The 25,295-nt window shown below is 28.5% G+C and overlaps 1 protein-coding gene across 3 annotated transcripts in view; it reads right to left on the reverse strand.

The window, feature by feature from the left end:
* Positions 1-1,799: 1,799 nt before the first annotated feature.
* LOC107163534 (octopamine receptor beta-2R-like) overlaps positions 1,800-25,295 on the reverse strand; it is a 192,380-nt gene continuing 168,884 nt past the window's right edge. For all 3 annotated transcript variants that reach the window (XM_089228505.1, XM_089228506.1, XM_089228507.1), the window contains 2 exons: positions 16,347-16,455; positions 1,800-2,649 (listed from right to left, as the gene is read on the reverse strand). In XM_089228505.1, coding sequence (XP_089084631.1) covers positions 2,424-2,649; positions 16,347-16,455 — 335 coding nt within the window. In that variant the 3' untranslated portion in view covers positions 1,800-2,423. The remainder of the gene's footprint in view (positions 2,650-16,346; positions 16,456-25,295) is intronic.

A 25,295-nucleotide genomic window follows, 5' to 3' on the forward strand; every position in this document is an offset into this window, starting at 1 on the left:
ATTTCGTTAGTTTGTTATGAATTTTTAATTTTTTTAAAATAAACTACCACTAGGTGCCTTGATATTTAAGTACCTAAAGTACTTACAATTAAAACCGAGAGTAACAATATAAAGTGTGATGGAAGGAGAAGAGGATTTTGCGAACCGTTCCTTTCTCCTGTCGTAAATTCGTGTTCAGTAGCGTAAATAATTTTCTTTTGTGGGGGGCTAACCTAGAGATTTACTAGCCTACCCGCACTTGTCAACCATCATTAATTATCTACAATTCCAAACATATCTATTTATTACTTTATAGATTAATCATACAACATTGCATTTGCAATACAATTATATTTTTTTATAGTAAATCACCTCTAATGTGGTTACCAGGGGTTCACCATGTACTTACATAACATCCATCCAATTATTTTGGGGGAAAGTCCCTCTCCCCTTTCCCGTAGATTTGCATCACTGTTTATGTTAAAAATTAAGACTATACAAAATGTTTATGTAATGTTTTTTTTTAAACGATTACGATGGTACCTACCTATGATTAGAAACAATGCAAGTTGTTGTTTCGGTCGACCGGATGCGTTTTACCCGGACCCGCTAAAACGCATGGTGTGGCGGGACCCTAAAAATCATCTAAAAGTAAAATAATAAAAACAACTAACTATAATATGTATGTATTTTCTATACCCTGTGTATTAATCCAGTACGTGCGAATACAGTTTTTTCTTGTTTCAATACATTTTATAAATACATTTTATGCTTGCTTTCGGGATTTCTGATATTGATCTCAATAATGGCAATTGGTGAAATAAACACTTGGAATCAGTTATACTTAAACTTATAAGTAACGATTTTAATTAAAATCATTGTTTATTTTTCCGATTATACGTTAAACTCTCGAGGCTATAGTAAAATTGTTAACCCTATGATTTGACTATGGAAATTATTAAAAAAACGAACATGGCGCAAGGTCTATTAAAAATTTTTTTTAGTCTTGTTTTACCGTAGAGAAAACATCTATATATAGGTACAGGTATAAAGCTCTTCTTGAGAATAAAAGTAATAAATTACAGTAAATACTTACGTCATATCGAAATAATATTGACAATTTTTTTTGCTCATAGTACCTATATAGGTACATTCTAAAAATTCGTTAAACAATATATTTTACTTTAATTCACATGGAACACTAGGAAATTATTGAATATTTAAGTGATGACATCAAATCCATGTAATATACACCTACTGCAAATGCAATTAATTCAGTCATTTCATAGCATTGACAAAATTATGCATTGTCATATTATAGTTGTATGTTGTAGGTATATTTTTCTTGTTCTTCATCACACCTGCAATGAAAATAGTAATGGTCACTAGCTTAAAAACGCAAACTAATTTATATTTAAATCTTCGCGTAATGATTTTCTACTTGAATCACGTATGAGTTATGTCTGGAGGCGAAAATAAAATTCACGTGCTTGTGTTTGGTGACCTAAAATAGCCTTCAAATGAAAACGCGTACCTTGGACAAACAGATGGGATTCAAAATGGGTTGATTGTCCAATATGTTACCGTACGCTTAGTGGTTTATACCACACGTGTGGACATTATAGGTTGATGTGTTGACCACATGCCTGTTATTTAGATGGATGGATTATTGCCTTTGTATAAGTTTCGAGTAAATTTAAAAACCTACAATATACATAGAACGGTAATAATAATGGTAGTATGATGGATACGTGGATAGACGGGACGATTAAAATAAAAAAAAAATAATAAAAAAAATAAAAAATAATAAAACAATAAAATATATATGTATATTATGTTATATATTATTATAAATATATAATGACGTGTGGTATATAAATGTACATATTTTTATACTTGATACAATAAATTGTATAATTTAATCTACGCATCGAAATTGCTTGTAACCATATTCATAAAAATGAATTTGCTTTGAAAAAAAAAACACAAATTATAGATAAATAAAAACGTTTAAAATTGACTACTGTATCATATCATGTTTAGTACAAACAGCATTATAGAAGTTTCGTATTTATACAACAGTAATCTAGATGATAGTTAAGTACCCGCAGAATCAATATATCATCATAAAATAATTGTGTCGTATTACATTAATCCACAGCAGGAATATGGTTTCTTTAATGCATATTTTATCAATTAATCATTATTTTTATTTTTTAATACAACAGCATTTTTATATTTAATGGCTAAGTCATATTAGCTTACCATTGAACAATAAAAATCACAACACAAATAATTTTCTTCTAAAAATGTTTGACTTATATAGAGTAACTTCATTTAAACGAAAATGTAATATTATTTTAATAACTATTATTTTTATAATTTTAATTTTAATAGTGATAATAATAACAATAAAAATTGTTAATATTATTATTTCCAACATTTTAAACATAGCTCATGGCTGTTGAGTCACTTTCTTTTGGACAACATGATTGACAACACGGGAACACACACTGCAACGTATTTTTGAATGCTTCCCTGAAGTCTCTATTGAAGTAGGCATATATCAGCGGGTTCAGCGATGAATTGAAATAACCGATCCAAAACAACACGGTGACAAGTGTTTCTGGGAAACTACACGGATCTCCACATAATGTCGATATCACATACCTAAAAATAAAATAAGCAAACATGTTATTAAACTATTAATAAGTGCATGTAGATGTGTACCCGTGTAGGTATTAAAAGGTTTTTTTTTTTTAATTTGCTTTTTATTATAAAATAATTATAGCAAGTATTAAAAGGTTAAAAGTTAATTTTTTGTAAATTGTTCATAAATAATAACATATATATTTTCCAATCACAGAGTAGTACAGTTGTATAATAATATGTTATTAGAATTTAGAGGTAGAACTTAAAACCGATAGGTATCCTCTAAAAAAAAATACGAATTTAAATGAAATACTGGTCAAGTTGAGTGGATTAAATTATTTATTTATTTATTATTATATAACGGGCACAAGTCCCAAATGCGCAATTACAGTTTACATACATTTAAATAATCTAATATATATATATGACAACAGAAAGTAATTAAAAATATCGGTTAATATAACTTAAACAATAAAAAATTTTGACGACATAAAGTAATTAATAATTAACAAAACACATCATAATTTCAGTATTAAAGACTAAAATATAATAAGGGTGTTCATTGGCCAAACGTATCATGCGATCAATTGGGTTGTTCTTACCATAGTTAGTATGATGGAAAGGAATCACAAAAGGAAAAAATGATCTAGAAAAACGAGGGGGAACTCTATAGTTAACTTGGGAGAATAAGGAGGGAGCATCAATATAACTATTAAGTAGCTTATTCAAAAACACTAGATAAGCTGTCATACGTCTATCAACCAAGGAAATCAATCCAAGTGTTAACAAAACAATAATAAATTGTACAGTATGGTTAGGGAGGGGATTTGACAGTCGAGTACTCCCTACTGTAACATAGTGTGGACAGTTGTCAAGCACTCTTTTTGCAATTGTTGCCTCGGACGGACGTTGCTCACTGTATTGTGTTTATTTTGTTTGTTCACCCCTGTATAAGATTAATTAGTGTTTGAGTATCATGATATAACAATAAAGAGTACCAATTGTGAATACTATCCAATGTGTTAAATTGTTTTATTAAATCGTTAACACAAGCTTATTTGAGACAGGAGGGTAATCATGCTTAATCTGCTGTAATCTTAAATTATTGGCGGCAGATGCTAAGAAATGCCTCTGGACTTGCTCTAGATGTAAGGAGTCAGTTGTCGTGTACGGATCCCAAAGAACGAATGCATACTCTAGTAAAGATCTTACCAGAGAACAATACAGTGTTATGAGCGAGTAGGTCAGCTTAAAATTCTTCGACATTTGGATAATGAAACCTAGAGTCTTGAACGCTTTACAGCAGATTGACTCTATATGAGTGTGAAAATTGAGGTCAGAACAGAAAATTACACCCAGATATTTTTTAGTAGTGACCACATCTATACTCGTGCCATTTATGATTTAAATTATGATTATTTGATAAATTTGAGTATATATTGTAAAAACAAGTTCGCAGAGACAAATAAGAATGATTCTAGTGCTAAAATATAAAAATAATATTTGTAACAATGTATTAACTAATTTTATTTTATTAATGCATTGTCATATTATATACCTAACTGATACAGTAGAACCTCGATACGTCTATATCATTTTAGGAATGTTTTGTATAGAGATAAATATATTATTGTTCTAAAACAACTGGCTGCCAAGGGTTTTTTTGAAATCTTAAATTGCCTGCCATGAGCCTCCCTTTAAATAATCACCAAAACTTCATTTGAATGCCATGAGATTCCATATGGAATCTCGGGTAATATTTTTTTTTTAAATTGAGTTCTCTTAAAGGATTTAATTTATTAGGAGTTTTAATGTATTTTTCAATTCTAATTGTGTCCACTACATGCCTGTTTTGATTTGATAGCACTCGAAAAATATTATTATTTTTTAAGTTATGGCATACTGAAAGTTTTTGATAATAAATTATTTTGGTTGATGTTGCTACTTGATAAAACAACTATAATATTATGATACTACAAACGTGAATTTATTTTATTTTGTTATGGTAATATCACTGATATACTCAAATAAATAATAGCGTATTATATAATATGAATGTAAGTGACCAGCTTTTAGTCGATTCTGACTTCGAATATTCTGATTCCGATGATGATTTGACGATGAAGTTGATGATGTGTACTGCCATGGTTAAATTTATAAATGTATATAATTAATGGTTATATTTTTTTATATTGATAATGTTTAATTTTGAGATTTCATTTGGGATCTTTGTTTAAGGGATATTTTGATAACGACCATAAAAGTGATTTACTGTGGTATGAGACTTTATTTGGAATTTCGTGTTTTAAAAATCCAAAAACTAATAAAAAATCTTCAATAATGTGTCACTAGTGTACTCGTTTATGTAAAATTTTGGTCAAAAATAAAAGTACCCAATCATTTTATTGAAGTTTTTTGAAAAAATTAGTGGCAGGCAGTTGAAGTTCAGTGAGATCTCAAAAGGGATGTCATGGAAGTCAAGTTGTTAAATGATAACCAATCTTTTTTAATTATCAACGAAGATCGTACGGGCTTATATGTATCTAAATTTTAATTTTGATGAGTAGATTCTGATCTATTAAAATGTATAATATATATATATTAAGGATAATAGTCCTTGAAAATAATTTTAGAAACAAAAGAAAATATTTGAATAGTATATTATTATATGGTATAGTATTTTACTATATATTTGGAAAATGTTTACCAATTATAAATAGATAAGCAAACATTGATAAATTAATATTAACTACTAAAATGTTCATAATATTATATCATAGCCTTCTTGACTCCATATCTTTCAAACGTATTATCCTTAATTCAAAAAGTGAAACTATTCAAAAACTAAATATTTAAATTTCGGTTTATTTCAACTTTTTTAGAACATTCACCTGCTTCACAATTAACAGGAAAAAGGGTGATTCTCATTTAAAGTTTTATCACCACAGAACACTCTTTAAATTGGTAGATATACCTAGTACAAAATAATTGATTTACTATAACTATATGTATAAACTTTGAAATTCCAAAAATCAACATTTAGATTAATTAATTATTAAAAATACAGGGGTGAACACGTGCTCAGAAAATCACACTGTATTTATAATATATTTTTTTGTTACAAAGTTACAAAAAAAAAAAAATGTTATTTATAAGTATTAAAATCGATTAGCGATCATTTATTGCGGATCACAAGTTGTCGGGTAGTGCAGTAAAAATATAGATATAAGACAAAAATAACGCATTGGTATTTAACCAAGAGTGTAATAGAACTATACCGTTAGTTAGGTACTTTTATCATCGTTTGCCGCGCGTACTTATGATCTAGTCACAAGCTCGATGATCATAAAAATAATATTGGTATATTCCGGAAAACCGGAGCGAAGTGGCTCGCGGACAACGCCTAACCTGCAGGCGCGACGGGTGGACCCCGTGGTTACGAATTCCTTGCTCGAGGCGTGACCGCCGCCGGCCCACCACAGCCCAACCCGCCACTCGTCGCTGACTCTGCAGCTGCAGAACACCGAACTTTTCCCCGGTCTCTAGGTGTTTATGGCCACCGAATCTCAACGGACCCGGCGGCGACGTGGCGTCGACATTCTGCAGCCGGAGTGTGAAGCTCCGGTGTGTGACATTTGGGTAACGGCCGCAAAAACGAAACGGAACTTTAACAATTTTCGAGACTCGGGTGTATACAGCTTTATATATATATATATATATGATACAATGTGTATACACTATACATATTATATCCTCTTAAAACTTTTGTGTGTGAGTATAATATAATAGTAATAATAATAATAACAATAATAATATATTCCATACATATATGATTATTGTGTTTCCGCAACGTAATGCGTTGAATAAAAATAATACGTATTATATTATATAAGGGTTTTGGACGACAGTCTCGAATATATATGATCGTGATGCATAACAATATATATGAACGTTTTGTTTTGGTTTTCTTGATGGTTGTATTACAATATATATGTATACATACATAAATTATGCAGATAATGGCTATATATACATCCATAATTTAATAATAATAATAATAATATTATACCTAATATTATAATATATAATATAAATGTATATACTGGCATACGGCTACATCGCGTTAGTGGGGTACGTTTAAGAATTATTTACAGCGAAGCAGGGATTTCATGCACATGATAAACATTTAAATTCCACTGTCATTGTATAATGTGTATATATATATTATATATGTATAATATTATTAAAAAGGTTCGTGCGACAGGGTGGGTTTAATCCTCACGATCTGTTGCGCAAAAACTGCGATTATCTCACAGTCCACAGAACAGTTTTGTTTTTTTAAGAATTAAAATTAACAATAATAAATAATATAAAATATGTTTGAATAGAATATACTACGAATAAACTATAAATTCGAACAGTATACGTAACATATCGCTATACCCACTGAATATTTGCTATGATATAATGCATGCTATTACAAGTTTTAGATGACAATTCAATTACGGTTAGTTAATGATTTCCGTTTTTATACAAATAGAATATAGTTTGGGGACTGTAGATAATTTTAAAGAGGTTTGTGGATTAGATATTTAATGCTAAAAATTATAACTGTTATGTGAATGTTGTTGTGCGTTTGCTTAAAATTACGGGTTTTAGAGAGATTGATGGATTTAATAATGTTTTGAGTTCATTCAAAATGCTTGATGTTGATTTTATAGTAGGTACTGGATATTGGTTGGGCCGTTGAGCGGCTGTTATACTGGTGTATGATGGACCGGACTTGGGTGAATACGATGATGCATGACAATGTGCGGTGCCTTGTTGCGTTTGAATCTTTACCTTTTTTGGTTTGTTTGTGGATTTTGTCAGTTTTTTGTAAATGATACAACCTTTATATATAATGTATGTGCACCAGAGCATAGTGCACATTTAGCCGGGATGAGGCTACTATGTTTAGTGCACATATCAGTTGAGTGATCTTCGCCACATTTAACGCATCTGAACTGCTGACTACAGTAGTTGTGCGTATGACCGTAAACTTGGCAAATGTAGCATTGACACGGGTTATTGCGTTTTGTATCTGGTTTTTCAATCAATACTGCGGTGTCGAGCAGTTTTGTAATCTTGAAGATTTCTTCAGTGTTCTTTAAGAGCCAGTTCTGCATGGAACAGTAGTAAAGGACTATGGTTCTTTTTGATATTAACCACGCACATGACCGACTGTCCAAGTTCAGCCAGAGCGTTTGTAATATCAGTTATGATTGTGGAGTGATGCAGATTTCTAATTATTATAGTTTGAATTGCCGTTTGGAGTACGGCCGAAAAGAATGAAATTCAGCATCGGTTTCTTTTAAGTAATCAATTATTATATTGTAGTTTATGAGGTTGTTGGGCCGGATTATATGAAATTATATGTGAACTCAAATGAAATATCGTTGGTGTCTGTGAGTGAAATTATTTTCTTACTGAATATTGAGAAATTGATGACGTTCTTTGTGTAGATCGCCGGTATTCGGGTAGGCACAGGTGTGATTTTAGATTTAGATAGTTATTGCTCACAGACTGCTAAGTTATCGTTTGGTTGAAGTACCTCATTTTCGATCTCACATTCAGTGACCTCGACCAGTGCCGCGTATCTATTTGGTGATGTATATGACTTGATTTTCTTTTTTTCTTGTAGTGATGGGCTAGAAGGCGAGGAAAAAAATGCTATTTTGATTTTTTGGTTTGTGGTGGTAGAGGCGGCGTCATGTCTGACGAACTCGAAGTGACTGAATATTCGATGTCGTACTTATTATTTACTGTGTTTAATTGTATGATTGTTACAATAACATTACATGATATATAATACAATACATTTATACGGTATAACGTGGTTTTTCGGTATATTTATTTGTCTAAAATAATATATAACAGATACCTATGCCGTACAGTTATTCATTTTAAAACAGATAAAAAATAAGCTCTATATATCTTAATAATGTACTTATGTGGTTTAATTTATTTAAATACAACTCATAAATCTCAAAAATACGGTTTTAATCTATGCAATATTATTCGCTATATTATAATATATACTTTCAAAGCTGACTGGAAAAAGACGGATAGTAATAATTAATGTGCGATGCATGATTGTAAGGGCATCTTAATTTTAAGACCTCGTATAAGCGCGTAGTATATGATGTTTTATTTGACGATTTTGTTTCTATATAAACATAATACTAAAAAAGTAAAACTTGGGTTTATTTAGTTATACGTTAAGCTTTGTTTCGGGCTATAACGTGTTATACGTGTTATCTGTTTAATAAATTATGTTTTCATTGAAATAATAATAATAAAAATGTATTAAAGAATAAAAAATAAAAAATTGTTACCACCTAGCGATACCTAATATTCGATTTTCATTTAGGATAATATGTTCCATTTCGTCTGATAAAAAGTATAATATAATGAATATACGTGTTTTGCAGAAAAAATATTAGCATAACTGTTAATTAACAAAATGTTGTTTCCGTTGTTGGTATTGCCGATATTTAAAAAACAAATTTACAAAAAACCATAGCATACATTTTCTGCTTTAGAAAAATATTCTTTTTATTAATGCTGTGAAGTACCAGCTTTGCTGTGTAATATACATATTATTATGATAATATCGGGAATTTAACACATCTTCGAACGAAGACTATCCGATTTAGCAGTATAAAAATAAATAAATAATTCTAATGGTGATATTTTTTCATCGTTATGATTCGGTTATCTTAGCTGGGCGTTTCGCATTACGAGTATAATAATAATAAAAAAAATCATCGCCAGTAATTCGACGTATCACGTATAATGACAATTTGAATTTAGTGAAATGCATTTTGATACATTATTATACTATTACAACTGGCGAAAAGCTATTTTAAACGAGCAACTCGTAGATAAATATTTTCTACGAGTTTATTTGATTTAGCGATTTGGACGCACTATGTCTAATGTAACTATAGCAGCAGCAGCCGAGAAGTCGTAAAACGACAATTTGCTCTGAAATTAATATTATATATTATATTATATTTATATATCATATACATAATTACAAGACTATATAGTGCCAAATTAAGAGGTATGATGCCCCTAGGCCCGGTATATAATGGAATAGCGCCCTTATTATTGATGTTTTGTTTATGACAAAAATAGAGTTTCCCCCTCCAATATCCCCATTAAACGTCTTTCTACATTTTTAATTTCTTTTTTTTATGTATATTTCTTAAGAGGACATCTCGCACACATGAAGTATGTAATTTTTGTCTCATAGCATAGAAAAGTCGTATTCAATAAAACCAATTTTGAGCTTTCGAGTTGAAGTGAATTGAACTATTATCAAACTTATAGGAATGAAAACTCATGTCATTTTTTTGGTTTGATTGATGTCGAATATGGCAATATTGAGACAAATCGCAGAGATTAGATTTATAAATGTTAGTACAAATTGTTATTTATAAACTGGTGGAATTTCCATTGGGAGTATATCAAATACATTTTAATGCATGAACTACAAATATAATATAATTGTTGAAAAGGTTACTGATTTGAAAAAAGGAATTCATTTAAGAATCTGGTTAATTTTATTTTTTAAATCGAAAGCACATCAATACATTTGTATAATTTAAGATACTACTTAGTTGACCTTTTTACATAAAAAAAACTAACAAGAATGCAAAGAATTAATATAAGTTTGTGTACTGTTATTGGATCAAATAACATACATCTAAAGGTTTAAATATTGATAAAGCTTCAATTATTTAAATGTTTTAAATGATATTGGAAAAAACAACGTAGTTTAATGTGTTTAATTGCATTAACACAAAATAAGTAGTTGTTAAATATTTACTTTTGATGTAAAATGTAAATATATTTAAGTTTATATTGTGCATATAATTTGTTAATATTAAGGTTGTATCATGATTTGTATAATGTATGTAAAGTATTGTGAATAAATACACTTAAATTAAATATGGTAATTTGTTTTTAAACTCTGGAAAATCATAAAGTAAACTTTATTATAAGTGACTTAAAATAATAAAAGTACAACATACAATTTATGTTGAACGATTTAAATAACATTTGAAAATAAAAAATTGTTATTCATGCAAGAAATCAGCAGTTTTCTTCAATCATCTCAGTCAAGATAGACTTTGTCATAGTTCTTATAAAACAATATAACATCGTTGATTCAACAACTGGTGCTCAAAATGCAACACTTATATATTTTTGAAGAAGATTACGATGGAAAATAGACAAACAGTTCACATTATAGCGATAGTGATATGCAACAGTTATTTCAAATAAAAATATTAAGTAGAAAAATCAGTTGGCTGAGAGATCTAAGTTTTGAGAGATTGAGTTCAACCATTGATGGATTTATAATGCACGAGTAAGTATTTTAATAAAATATTCGTAAATATTAACATACCTACGCCGAAATCTCAATAAAAAAAAGGCGTAATATTGAACATGAAAAACTATTTGGTAATATTATGCTAAAGTAACTTGCCCGTTAGAGTGTATAACTGTATGATATTGAAACAAAAGAGCAAGTAACAGCGTTGATTTAGAACAGACGAAGCACCCAGTTAATTTTTATTTGCGTCTTTAGTTCGACATTGTGGCAGTGGATTTTTTAACTCCACTGATCCATAAATAAATTTAATTAATACGTATCAAAGTTTCTATTGAATTATACAGTTTTGTCTGTACCTACTCGATATTATTATAACAATTTTCTGAAATGCATCTCATCATCTTAATATTATTATTATCATCATTGGATGAGGTGAAAATCTCTCCCGCAGAAATGAATGTCTCTTGGATCATGACATAAACGCTGCGAGGAGGCATGCAGGGGATTTGCAATATTATTATTATTGTTATTAAAATTATCATTTGAAAACAGTACACAGAAAATGACTATAATATGATATCCACCCCTCATCGCTATACCGATTTATTTTATTCTTATTTTCAATTTTTTTATTAATCTTAAAAAGATTGTTTTTTGTTCGTGCTGTAAAATGAGGTAGTAAACTGTATATTACATAATTTTTCATTATTTTTAATTCATTGGCTCAAACTCATTGAATTTTCATAAAAATAACAATGACTAGATTAAAATTGTTTTCCTTTAAATAGTTTAAATTTACATTAGGAAATGTAAAAAATAAAATGGTTGTTCAATAGACAACAACCCAACTATTACTTGATTCGTATTTATTTATTTATGATTTGAATAATATGCAGAGACCTATGAATAGGAGCCAATGCTGTATTGTGTAGAAACCAAGTTAAAATTAAAATAGTGATATTAAATATAATTCCAAATGTTTTATAAGAGTATATAATTCCTAATTTAAAAAATCTAAATTGGGGATGGATTCAGCGCCTCATAAGTCCATTTTCCATATGCTTATAATAACCTATAATATAGAGGAATACGAAATCCGAAAAGATTTTCGTTAGCTTGTAAATATTGTGGAACTTTTTGATTTTAATCAACTTATCAAAAATATTTGAGATCAAACTATGGCATTAATTTATTAATTACCATGATTATTTAATTTCGTATTATTATTCTTTAGTTTTTATCGATAAAGTTTGAGATTGAAGAACGAAATTCATGGGTTGTGGACTAATAGTATTTTGGTTAACTGCAGATATTTAATTTTAAATAAGCAATTTTTTTTAATAGATACAATGTCACAATTGATTTGATAATTTTGGATTGTTATTGAAGTATATTTCTTTATAAAATTAAATATTTCTAGCTTATCACAAACATGAACTATTGCATATCATCTATGAACTTTACATTTTTTTTTTATCAAAAAACTTATAACTTGGCTGACATTGAATTTGGCTTCAATATACCATAAATCTATTATCAAATGGAATATTAACCACTCGGTAAAAAAAGATTTTCATTTTAAATTTAAAAAAATATTGATATTTTTATAATCTATGATAGTACAGAAATCTCTACCGTAAAGTTTTTTACCAACGGGCAAGACAGACGATGTGGTTACAGCTTTCAGTAATTACGCATGCCTACTTTAAGTAAGATGCTTATTTTAGAATTGATAATCTACTTTGGTCAGTATTAGCACTATATAATATGTCTACCCACTGTTGTATGGTTGTTCGATTAACTCCACTGGGTTGATCGCCTTTCACGAGATTTCTCAGATTCTCTAATATTATATAAACCATAGAACGATTTAAACACTCTACGAACCGTTTTACATAAAGTAAAAATTAACTTTTATTGAAGTTGGACGCCAATTAGCCTTCTTAATACGATATTAGTAAACATTATAATTGCCCCAAAATTAGTTCTTTATTCATTTATTTTATTTTTCATTTTACACAAATTCTACGACGACTTCCTCTAAATACCAAAGTGGTAAAGGAAGTCATAGGTATTGGTAACCTGGTAACCCTAATGCTGCACTGAAACAGGTTCTTTACTAGACTGATTAAAAAAAAAAACACGTACAAATTCAATCTCATCCAAAATATAACGTTATCCAATATCTAACGTGTGGTCAGCATGCCTATAATTTTGTGAAAATAAGCAAACTATGTACAGTATTCAAAATAATATAAACGAAGACAAGTTTTTATTTAAAATTATATTACGGGGAGATTGAATTTATAAATGTTGTTTCAATACAAAGGTTTCTTTAATCAGTAACCGAATTTCCTTTATTACTAAAAACGATGACACGGTTTTATAACGGTTTTCAGCCATGCTTTTAACCATACAGGATTTGGAGAGACCCCAAATTAGAACGCTTCAAATATCCAAATGGACGAAAGATAAGAAGGATAATGTGTATTACACTGTTCAAAGCGTGTGTTGGTGTTGGCGGGCGTCCTGGCGCGTTTGTCGACTATCGGTGTTACTGATAAAGTTTTAAAAGTCTAAAGACTTTCGGTATTAAGTTGGTTTACAATAAATAATGTTATCAGCGTGGAAGGCGGCCGATAACATAGTCAATAATAAAGAAGTCGACGGAACACTAGCGCGCAAAGTTAACTTTACTCCCCAGAGCACGCAGCGAGCGCTGCACCGAGAGTCCAATTTCAATAATGTCGTGACCTTTAAGATTTATATCACAACCACCAAAAAATATTGTGGCACTATTTTTCATCATTGTACATAAATTTCAAATGTAGCAACCCTAAACATATGCGTCGTTCTTCGCCGATACTGTTATATATAGGTACTATAATAACTCGCCCGCTATACTATAGTCTATAGGTACTAAATTAAAGGGGCGTTGTGTGATTTTTTTTTTCAATTTAAAAAAAAAATAAAAATACTTAGGTGTGTAAAAGAGCTCGGTATAAAGAACCGAAAGAAACTATTCGTGGCACGTTACGTTATAATGTGACTCCATTAAAATTAATGATGATAAAGTTCACACGCATTCTAGTAGACATAAAACTATAGTCGTAAATATGTACCTATATATAGATTATCACGTAGCTGTATTGAAGATGTAATAACACCTATAGCTACTGTACATTTGAGTAGGTATTTATTAAATATCTAGAAATTAATTAGACAAATTAAACAATAATTACAAATTATAATCAAACGCACGTATCAGAATTCAGAACGCAGTATTGAATCATTAAATTTGGTAAGGTGTTAGAGGGTTTAAAGATCATTAGTTGGCCGTTAAAATAATTGTTTGTTTTGTTAAGATTATGGTTTAATTATGAATGTATTAGTTTTACGATCAAGAGCGTTTTTTATACATTTTACGTTGGTCATTTAGTTTTGAAGCTGAATAATTAATACATAAATATTTAACTTTGAGAGTAGTTTCTGGTAAGAAATTGAATTTATTTGGTTCTTTGGGAAGGACAGATGGCAATGAAGAGGGAGAGACTCAAAGGTTAAGCCTAAGAGGTAAAATTAGATTTAACAATAAAAGAATATTTCAAAATTATTACTAATGATAACATTATTTTGTTGTGATTCATATTAAATAATATTAATTTATTAGTTCAATCCACCGTTTACTAATATTTATACAAATAAATTATAAATTATTCTTAGAAATAGAGTTTGTGATTTTGATCAGAATCGTGTTTTGTGTTCATAGATTTCATTCAATTCATTTTTGACACACCATAATTATACAGTGACCTACTCAATAACGTGCGGTACACTATAAAAACCTACTATAAATGTGTACAGCAGAGAGACTTTTTTTCTATAAAGAAAACGCGTACCTGTCTGATGGAATGAATACAAATACAAAAATTTAACCAGATTTATTCATCTGAAGTGCACCAATTTATAATAATATGTTATTGATCATAGTTAACACATCAATACGACGGCCGTAAAACCAGGGACGCCATTTCAGTTTTTTTTAAGGGTGTGCATGCAATTAAAGAGGCCAATTTTTTCCCACCACCAGGCCAATTGTCAAAAAAACATTTGGCTTTCATACATAAAATATTACAAATTAATAAATTAAATATTAATATTTTAGGTACTTGATATCTTACCATTCAACTATTACTATTTTGAAATTTTTTACGCATACATTTAATTAATAGTTAGATAGGTACTTACCTATATTTGAAATTAGAATATCAATAAAAATAGAAAATACAAATCAATCATTAAAAGCAGTTTATGACCTAAACTATAATGTTAAAGATAGGAAAACTGAAGGCAAAGGCGGCAAGGCCGTGAATCAGTGACGCCTAGGCCAATAGCAAATAATAAATTCAGGGTGTGCAAGGGCACACCCTGCTCCCCCCCAAATGGCGCCCCTGCGTAAAACGTTTGGACACACAACGATTTTTTTACCTGAGATTCGGGAGAACGATTGGGAACACACGTTTAGTCACACTTTTTTCATACCCCAAATTTCAATACAACGTTTGGGCACATAATATTTTAAAATTAATACTACGTTTAGGTACACATTTTGTATATTTTAATAATTTCATTTTGTCATATTATGTTAACATATTTGGTCATTCATTACAAAATGCTTTTAAAATCTTATTTTATTTATAACACTGAGTGAATAAAGAAATTAGACAAATATAATATTATTATTAAATAATCAACAGCGCTGTGTAGTGAAAAAAATAATATAAATCACATTGAAATTATTTGCAAATACTATGTTATTTATATAATAACAAATTTGTTAAAAAAATTGATGAACTATTATTAGGTATATTAATAATTCTTGATTTCTGATAGCTATAAATAAATTATTATTATACTTCGAACAGCATAATACATTATTATAATACCAACAGTTATTAAAACAATTTCAATTTTTAAAGTTTTAATAATTCAAAATTAACAAATTTTTCGACCACAATATTTTGCATCCTCAAAATACTGGCACCCGGGGCAGTTGTAGCCAGTGCCCGCCAATAAATTCGGACCACATGTTATATCAGTTAATAATATGCGGAAGTACTCGTTATTATCGTAATATGTACGAACATTACTTTTTAATAATGTTCTTTAGAGAGTGTACATCTGCAGCAATGTCTGTTGCAGCTTCTAAATAATAATAATATATGTGTGTAATGTACTAATATACTATTTTAATATCTGACCAAAGAGAATGAAAAAAAGAAGTGTGACACAATGGTATGTAACGCGTATAATATTGTAATATTCTTACCAAAGGAAAAATGGCAACCAGCACAATAGGAATACGCCCATGATGATTCCCAGCGTGCGAGCAGCTTTATGCTCGGTCCTCCAACTCGTACTGGTCTTCGCCGTCGTAACTGGAAAATAAAACATCGTAAAAATTATTTTTCAAATCTCGCACATAAAAATATTATTCTCGATATAATATTATACGAATTTCCATGATTCAAAGATCGTTGGTAACCCCAGTAATGTATTAGGTATGTATTTTATAGGGTGATTAAAATATACTGTTTACATACGTGTAGGCTATACGATTATAACGTATATAATATCATTATATATTCCGAACCGTCGTGTTCGATTTGAAATTCATTTAAATTGATTAATACAGAACATCTCATAATATTATTATATAAATATAGTTTTTAAAGCGTGACTAGCACATGATAATATTGTTTGTGTGTTCAGTTTGTCTGCGCAAGTGTGTTTACCACGGGTACATCAAAATGTCAAAATCAGCTCACGTAGAAGTTAAGGAAACTATAATCACAGCAGTCGTGAGTATGGGGGGGGAGGGGTATTTGGTAATTAATGGCGTACAGCGAAAATCATAACGTTGTAGCAGCAGTTAATTAGACCAGAATCTAGATACTAAAATATAACATAGGTACGTAATATAAAATAAATCATTTAAGTTTTGTGCTTATTTTATTCCTCTGCGCCGATGGTGAATATAGCGTTCATCAGTTCTCGTCATCGTCGAATTGGTATTTTAATTTCAATATCTCTGGAATAGATGCATACAATTAATATTGATTTGATTTCTTCCTAAAAAAAGGACTGATCAATAGAAAAAACAATGCGAGTAAATAGTTTCAGACAAACTAATAATTATTTTTAATCTGCACCACAAAAACTCTGAAATAGCATTTTCCATCGAATCAAAGCCATACATTTACATACCATTAGAGTTTTTGTGGAATGGGTTAAAATCTATCAATTTGAACCCGAATATATCTTATATTTTTTGTCTGAAAATCAGATATTTTTTTTTTAGAGTGGGCACTTAAAAAAAACCAATAACGAAAATATTATTAAGGAACACCGCCTAATGTATAGTAATTAGCAAATATTATTCTAAAGCTATAGTTTGATCGCAACAATCAAATCAGTGTTAGAATTAGCTGTTTTAATAAATTTACGGTTTTACGAAATCTCTATACTGCAGTATACTACGTACTATACCTACCACTGTATATGTCATACAACTGAAAGCAATTTGTATTAAATCGGGCGTCGGTAACGATAACAATTGGTTTCGGTGAACTAAATATTTTAGTTAACTTCTATTATTTTAATTTTTAGTTCCTATTTTCTAATTATGTCGTTGAAATTAAATGTGACTGTACATTTATACAACTATAAACCACACATATCGAACATATTTTATTCCTCAACGGTTCAGTTGCAATATTTAGTAACTTGTGTATTATTATTGGTGTAGATATAAATTGTAAATTTAATCCAAAATATACTGTAATAAATTTTATGTGATTTAGATTTTGATATATACAGTGTAATCACGATAAGTGGAAACATTCACAACTATAAACAGACTTCGTATATTTCAATTCAGCTCTTTTGGCTAACTAATAAACATTATTATACACATTTTCAAATAATTAGGCTATTTTTCGGCAGTTAATTTTGAGCATGCGCATAATAACTTTTTTTTAAATTACATGATCCTTTTTGACCACAAATTATTTTTTTAAATGAATTTTAGTGGTTGAATTTCTTTCCTAAATTAAAAAATCATCGAGTTATAGCAATTTTATTTTATTTTATTTGCACGGGTTTAACAGATTGGCATACACTACCGTTTTCAAGTGACCCCATTTAGGAAGTAATCTAGTGGTGTAAGACTTGGTGACTTTGGTGGACACTGAACTGCTCCATAAGTCTTATCCACCGATTTGGAAAATGTTAATTGAGGTAGTTGCGAACAATATTTGCATTACTTTGCTATTAATTGAGAATTTTTAATTCTTTTTTAATGTTGCTTACAGCATCATAGTGCACAGTTTGAACAATTTGTTAGATAAATAACACTTTTATGAATAAAAAAATTAATATTTTTATTTTTATTATTATTATTTTACGTATTTATGATTATTAACTAAGTATTTTATAATCTATTATACCCGTGCAAATAACATAAAACCAAATTGCTATAAATCGGGTATTTTTAAACTTAGGAAATAAATTTAACAAATAAAATTCATTATAAAATAACAAAAAAATAATTTTTGGTCAAAAATGGATCATGTCGTTAAAAAATAGTTATTGTGCGCATGCGTAAAATTAACTACCAAAAGAATACTCTAATTATTTGAAAATGTGTATAATAATGTTTATTAGTTATCCAAAAAAGCAGAATTGAAATATACAGCCTGAGCATAATAATTGAGTGTTTCCACTTATGGTGATACCGTTGTTGGGTTATATTATAATTTATCTTAAACCGGCTACTTTAAAATTAGCTGTCTCAAGAGTCAAATCGCAGTTTTTGTATTAATTTGAGATGGTCCAACTAAAAAAGAACACACTTGTTTAAAACATTTCAAATAATAGTTTTTCGAAGTCGGCATTGACACAGTTTGGACACATCTGACATTGATACACTGCGTAGCAATGTTTCTTCTCGAACGGAGTTTATGAATTTGACCCACTCAGCCACTTTTCTTTTAATTTACTATATCCGCGAACGCTCAAATTGTTAGAAAGCAAACAGTCAGTAAATCTATTCTAAAAAGTATGTTACGTTTTTCATAAAAAAAAGTATATAAACGCAGCTGCGTCCTTTATACAACTCGCTGTACCGAAGATAAACTTAAAAAACCTTTTTCTAATTCATGTTAAAATTAATTTCGCGATTTAATTAAAATTTACTGGTCTCGTGAGTAATTCGTCTGCGGCGGAGGTACAAAGCTTTGGTAAAACTTCAGCCGGTCGTCCACGGGATTACGCCGTTTCTGTTTAATATTGTGCAACATAATAAAATAATAATATAATATTATTATAATATTTCGATACAACGAGTGGCGTGTATACAGTGTCTGCGTGTGGTCAGCCGCGATTGAAACCAAAGCGAGTCCAATAGCTTATTTATATTTATCGCTCATTTTGCAACATCGCTCGTATTCCATGTTATTTTTGACGGGCGTACCCAAATGTGTCACAAAGATGATCTATGTAAATCTTCTAATGATAAATTCAATTAAGAATATTATTTGATTCAGCTGGAAAACAACATGACAAGTGAAACCCACCGATTTCAAAATTATAGACCACTTAATAATATATTCTAAACCACAGCCCCGTCTACACATTACTACACGCACGTCATTATTACGTCAACTTACATTGCTGAAAACTCAAAACAAAAATGTAAAACATTGCACTTATAGAGTACGATTTAAATATTTAATAATATATAAACACGTCACTTTCCACAAATTACTATTGCTGTTTCTATATTTAATAATAATATGTTGTCTTTTATTTTTAAATAAAGTTTTAGATTTATCTTGAATGTCTTCGAATAAATCTATCGACGGTTTAGGTATACTATAATATAAACTATACTCAATGTTTTTTTTTTATTATTTAATTAAAAAACTATAACACTGAAGTGGATTACATTTTGTTTGTACTTTTCCAAAACTATCATGGATTTTGCCGAAACTTAGCATAGAAACAGATATAGTTCTTAATATTTGGTGTTTGGCGTAATAAATGGAAATATATTAAAGGGAAGACGCAATTATGCGTACAACTTTCAACGTTAAAAAATTACATTATTAATTTTTATCTTTCATGATGTTTCATATATAGGTTAATTTAAATAATTATGACATTATTTAAATTTAATTCACGTTAATATAATTTTATTTTTGAATTATTTAGATTAATAAATTAGCATATATAACGATGCAGTCACTATAATATTGTTATTATTGTTTATTCGAATATAAAATTATAATGGTATGAAATTTTCGTATTCATGTCAATGAATCAAAAAATTTTAATTTTAACAACAGTAAGAAAAATGATTGAATCTTGACATCTCTAAATATTAGTATTTATTGTAAAACTGTTTCAGGTTTTAAATATTATTTGGTACACAGTTTAAAGCATGATTTTGATGTATTATTTTTATTACAATTCAGTGTAATTAGTTATTTTTTGAAGAAAAGTGTATAGATACTGTTAAAATAAAAATAAAAATAACTAAAAGCTATTATTTATATACTAAATGTAGAGTTTACATTATTACTTATTATACCTAGTGTATAAACTTTAGACAGATATTGAGAGTGTGTTTGGTTTTTTTTTTGTTACTAGTGCAGCAGATTTTTCCTTAAAACATTGACGACTATAATTAATAAGGTTGACACTGGATTCGAAAACGCCCAAAGACGTAAATTGTAAAAGTATAATAATATGTAATAGTCATTTAAGATTATTTATAGTAATAATAGATAACTGTTGATCGTATGTATTTTTAATATGAGTAAAACAATTCAATTACTACGCTTGCAGACATCACCACAGGTCGCCAAGTGCAGCTATCGATGTATATTATTATAATACTAGATTTGATTTAATAACTCGAAAAATTGACCTACTTGTGAGTGGTAATTATTTTGGCTCCAGAAGAATGGTTTTTAATAGGGGCGATGATGGTGCTTTTATTCAGATTATTCAGCTGCTCTATGCGATAAATCCTACCAACTAGCTTAGTTACGAATATACTAGTTGCTGCATTTTAATATTTTTTTTAAAATGATTACCACCTTCCTAATTTTCCATCCCCTCCTCCACCACATTTTTTTTATGCGGGTTCTTACACAAAACTCAATGTTATAATTTAAGGGTATAATTGCATATACGAACACACTACATACAAACACACATACACACATGTTTATATATATATTTATGAACATTTGTAGGTCAAATTCCGGGTAGACTACAACCAACCGTATTAGTAGTGCTGTGGCGCATTCAAAACTTCGACCCACCCATTTAATGTATACGTACAATATTCCCTCTCGGGATCGATTTGAATGTCTCTACAAACCGACTAGATTAAAATTATTAAGAATATTATATTGAAGACCGATGGACATGAGAATGAATCCAGAATAGTCATACATTGTATTTGTGCAGGGGCGTGCATAAAAAAATTTTTCTTGGGGGGGTGGAAGGTTAATATAAAATTTCAATTATATACAATAATTATTAAGCAATACTTTTTTACTAACTTCGTTAAAAAAAATTCGGGGAAGAGGAGGAGTTGTGGGGTACAACTTACCCCTCACCCCCTTGGTACGCCACTGTATTTGTGTAATGTGTATACGTCATGTTGTTGATACGAATTAAAATTGTACTTGTACACTTATGATATAACTACTAAATTTATATTAATCGGTAGCAGTTCATGGTTTATCGTTTACCACGAAACTCTGTGTCGTTACGTTATATCATTGCAAACACTAATATTAATTAAACGCAATCGATCAATATATTTTGAATTCAAATAACATTTTACGAGTTCAAATTGATTATAGTATCATATTGGTAATTATCTTTTCCACGGAAATAGACTCTATAGTAACAATATGATTTATTCAGATTTTGATTTATATAGGTAGTTCGATCCCGATTTATGTATACAATTGAGAAAATGTTAGGTTGTTCACTTTATACATATATACTAACAACAAGCTAAATAATAAGTGTTTATGCCTTACTATAGTTGGTAATGTATTAGTATTACTAGGTAGTAATTAGAATAGATAAATATTTATTGGTTAGAATAATATAATTCATGTGTTGTTTGAAAACATTAAAATAGTTCTATGCGACGGAAAGATAATTTCATCAACACTTTTTATAAATAAAATCCTCTAATAATAGGTATTTTTTTTATATGATAAAATATGTTCTAGACAGAATTGAAAATATTAACAATATATCATATCGACATATTTAGTTACATAATGTTCTGCATATATTTGTTTACTTATTCTATTGATCGTAAATAATTTTGGCCTAATATAAAATTTTTCTTAACATCAAAAAATTTAATATTAAAGAAATATGTATACGAGGTACTTGAGTAATAAGAAATATAATATATATAACTGATTTTAAATTTGAGTATCTATTGTAACATAATTCCAATAAGATTGGTTATTTGTATCTATAATAGTAATGATATAATAAAAATAATAATACACTGTTATCTGTAGACTATATAGTTTAATCAAGTTTTGTATTTGTTTAAAGAACTGAATGGCATTTTATTTTCATTCCCCGGATTTGAGCCTAAACTTTTATTAGTTTTTATTCTTTGAGCCTTAAGCTAAAATCTTATATTAAAATAAGAATATTTACGTTAGTCCGTCTGCTAGTAAAAATTAATATACTTGAATAAAATATTTATATGACGGGAATGAAAAAAATATAGTTTTGTAAGTTGATTAAAACTAAAATTAAATTGTACTATAATATTTTAGATACTTTTAAATTAATACCACAAATATTTCGAACTAACAGAAAACGATAAATCATTACTTCAAAACTTAATGTTTCACGTTTGTATTGGAAAAAAAACACCAAAACCAGAGAAATAAGCATAAACTTTAACACGATTACTATATTATCATAAAATACGAAGTTTCAATAAAATTACGTTATTTCTTTGAAAAAATGGTTATTTTCATCAAATTAGCCCTGTATTAGGTTTCTCAAATTTTAAGTAACTTGTTTCAATAATCATTTTATTTTGAAAATTTATGAAATAAAAAAAATTTATTGAGGTTATATGAAAAAAAAACAATTAAAATAAATAACATACATTTTTTCTATTTAAATAAAAAATAAAAATAAAATAATGTTGATAAAGAAAATTAAACTGCATAAAAATGTAATACTTACTAGAAATTTTCATGATGGATTACATTTTTACCACTGACAATGTATACATTTTGTATACATAGCTATAAACCGAGATCAGAGATTATCGTTTTAATTCATTCATGAATTATCAATTAAAAATTAAGTTATCATATTTATAAGTAAATAGGATCTAAGATTGATTTCCCGTTTTTTTGTGTTTGTAAAGCACATTTTTATTTTTTTAAGTCTTAAAATATCATAGTTAAGTTTATAAACATAATAATTTGAAAAAAAAAAATAAAAAAAACCTTTGAATGTAAGAATAATGTTTACGAAAACACTCTAAGTAACCTTATATTGACATTTAAAATATTGTTACTTTAAATAAAAATAATACCTTACACAAAAAATATCTCTAAGTTTGTTCTAAAGGCTAATCAAAATTTGTGAATGTTGACTTAATACAATTGAAATTTAAGTTAAAAATATAAATAAGAGTTAAATATATTATTATTTATTAGATGTGTACAGATAATAAACTATAAATGGTTCGATAAACTTTACATAGGTACAACAGTTTCAAGTCGTTATACGCATAACAATACCACAAGTGCTAATAATAAGATTAATATTGTGTTAAAGTTATAATTTTGAGTCTAAAAAAAAGTTTGAAATTAAAATCAAATTTACAGAATATCAATACAATCGGTAGGATTCCATCATCTAAGATAATTATTAAAAGGTCGTAAAGAAAATTCAATACGTTTTCCTTAAAAAACCAATTACTTACTTACCCAACAACCCAACATAGTCTTACAGTTTGAACGAATATTTTCAACCATTTCTAAATAACAACTTTCAGAAATTCCTTTTAAAATAATTATCGATAACACCAAGTTGTAGTCTTTAAAAACGTCACGAAGTAGAATTAATTAATATAATATTTTAAAACCAATAGCTTTTTATTAGACATATAATAACTTAAAGCATTATTACACGATAATATAGTAATAATAGTAATCACGCCTTGTAAAAATATTACAGTGCCTATTATAATATTAGTGAGTATTATAACAGAGAAATTAAATTAAATTAATATTCATTAGATTTAACTATTTAAGTAAAATAATCACTTGACCTGATAAGTTTTTAATTAATTTTTTTATTTAAAATATTTCTTGCAAAGGTTATAATATAAGGTTGCAATATAATATTGTGTGTGTGCATTAGAATTAAACAAATAAACCATTCCTGTATTTTTATTTATTATGTTATATTGCTCTAAACATCACGGAGGTATCTAGTATAATTTAATTCATAAAAAATAATCGAAACATAGGTGCCAACTTGTTAATCAGATATTAGAACAATAGAAAATAAATGTGACAGCTGAAAAAGTATTCATTTTTCTCACATCCCAATATAACGTATCGAATTTAAAAATATACTTTTAAGTCTTTAATATCAGGACGAACACATATTCACATATATTTAACCTAACTTTCGTATCACGTACAGGTACAAATTTAAATAAATTTAAATACAGTTCTAGATTTCTTGGACTATTGAATTTAAATAAATACACTTTTTTGGACTGACATGTAATCATCTTATGAACACAAAAATAAGCTATTACTCAATGATTTTTGAGCCTAACTGGACATTTTCCTTAGAAAAGTCATAGTACAGTTTCTTGCAAAATAACGTAAGCCGTTTGGATTGGTTTAAATATGTTTGCATGACAATAATTATAATACGAGTTGTATTTTAGTGTTTTTGAAATTGTAACGAAAATCACCTGAAAATACAAGACTTCAAAAGAACAAAAACTATTGGACGTAATTAATAGAAGTAGATTTCTACATTTTCCCAACTTCGATATCACTTTCCAATGAAATAATATCATTATATTTTCAGAAGTCATCTTTAAAAAGTAAAAGCTAAAGAAAAATTGCTTTACACTCTATTATATACTCTATACTCTATAGTGTATTATTTAAAAAAT

Source organism: Diuraphis noxia, unplaced genomic scaffold (assembly GCF_037042655.1).
Source record: "Diuraphis noxia isolate RWA-SAM2 unplaced genomic scaffold, SU_Dnox_SAM2 contig0005, whole genome shotgun sequence".
Taxonomy (NCBI): Eukaryota; Metazoa; Arthropoda; class Insecta; order Hemiptera; family Aphididae; genus Diuraphis; species Diuraphis noxia.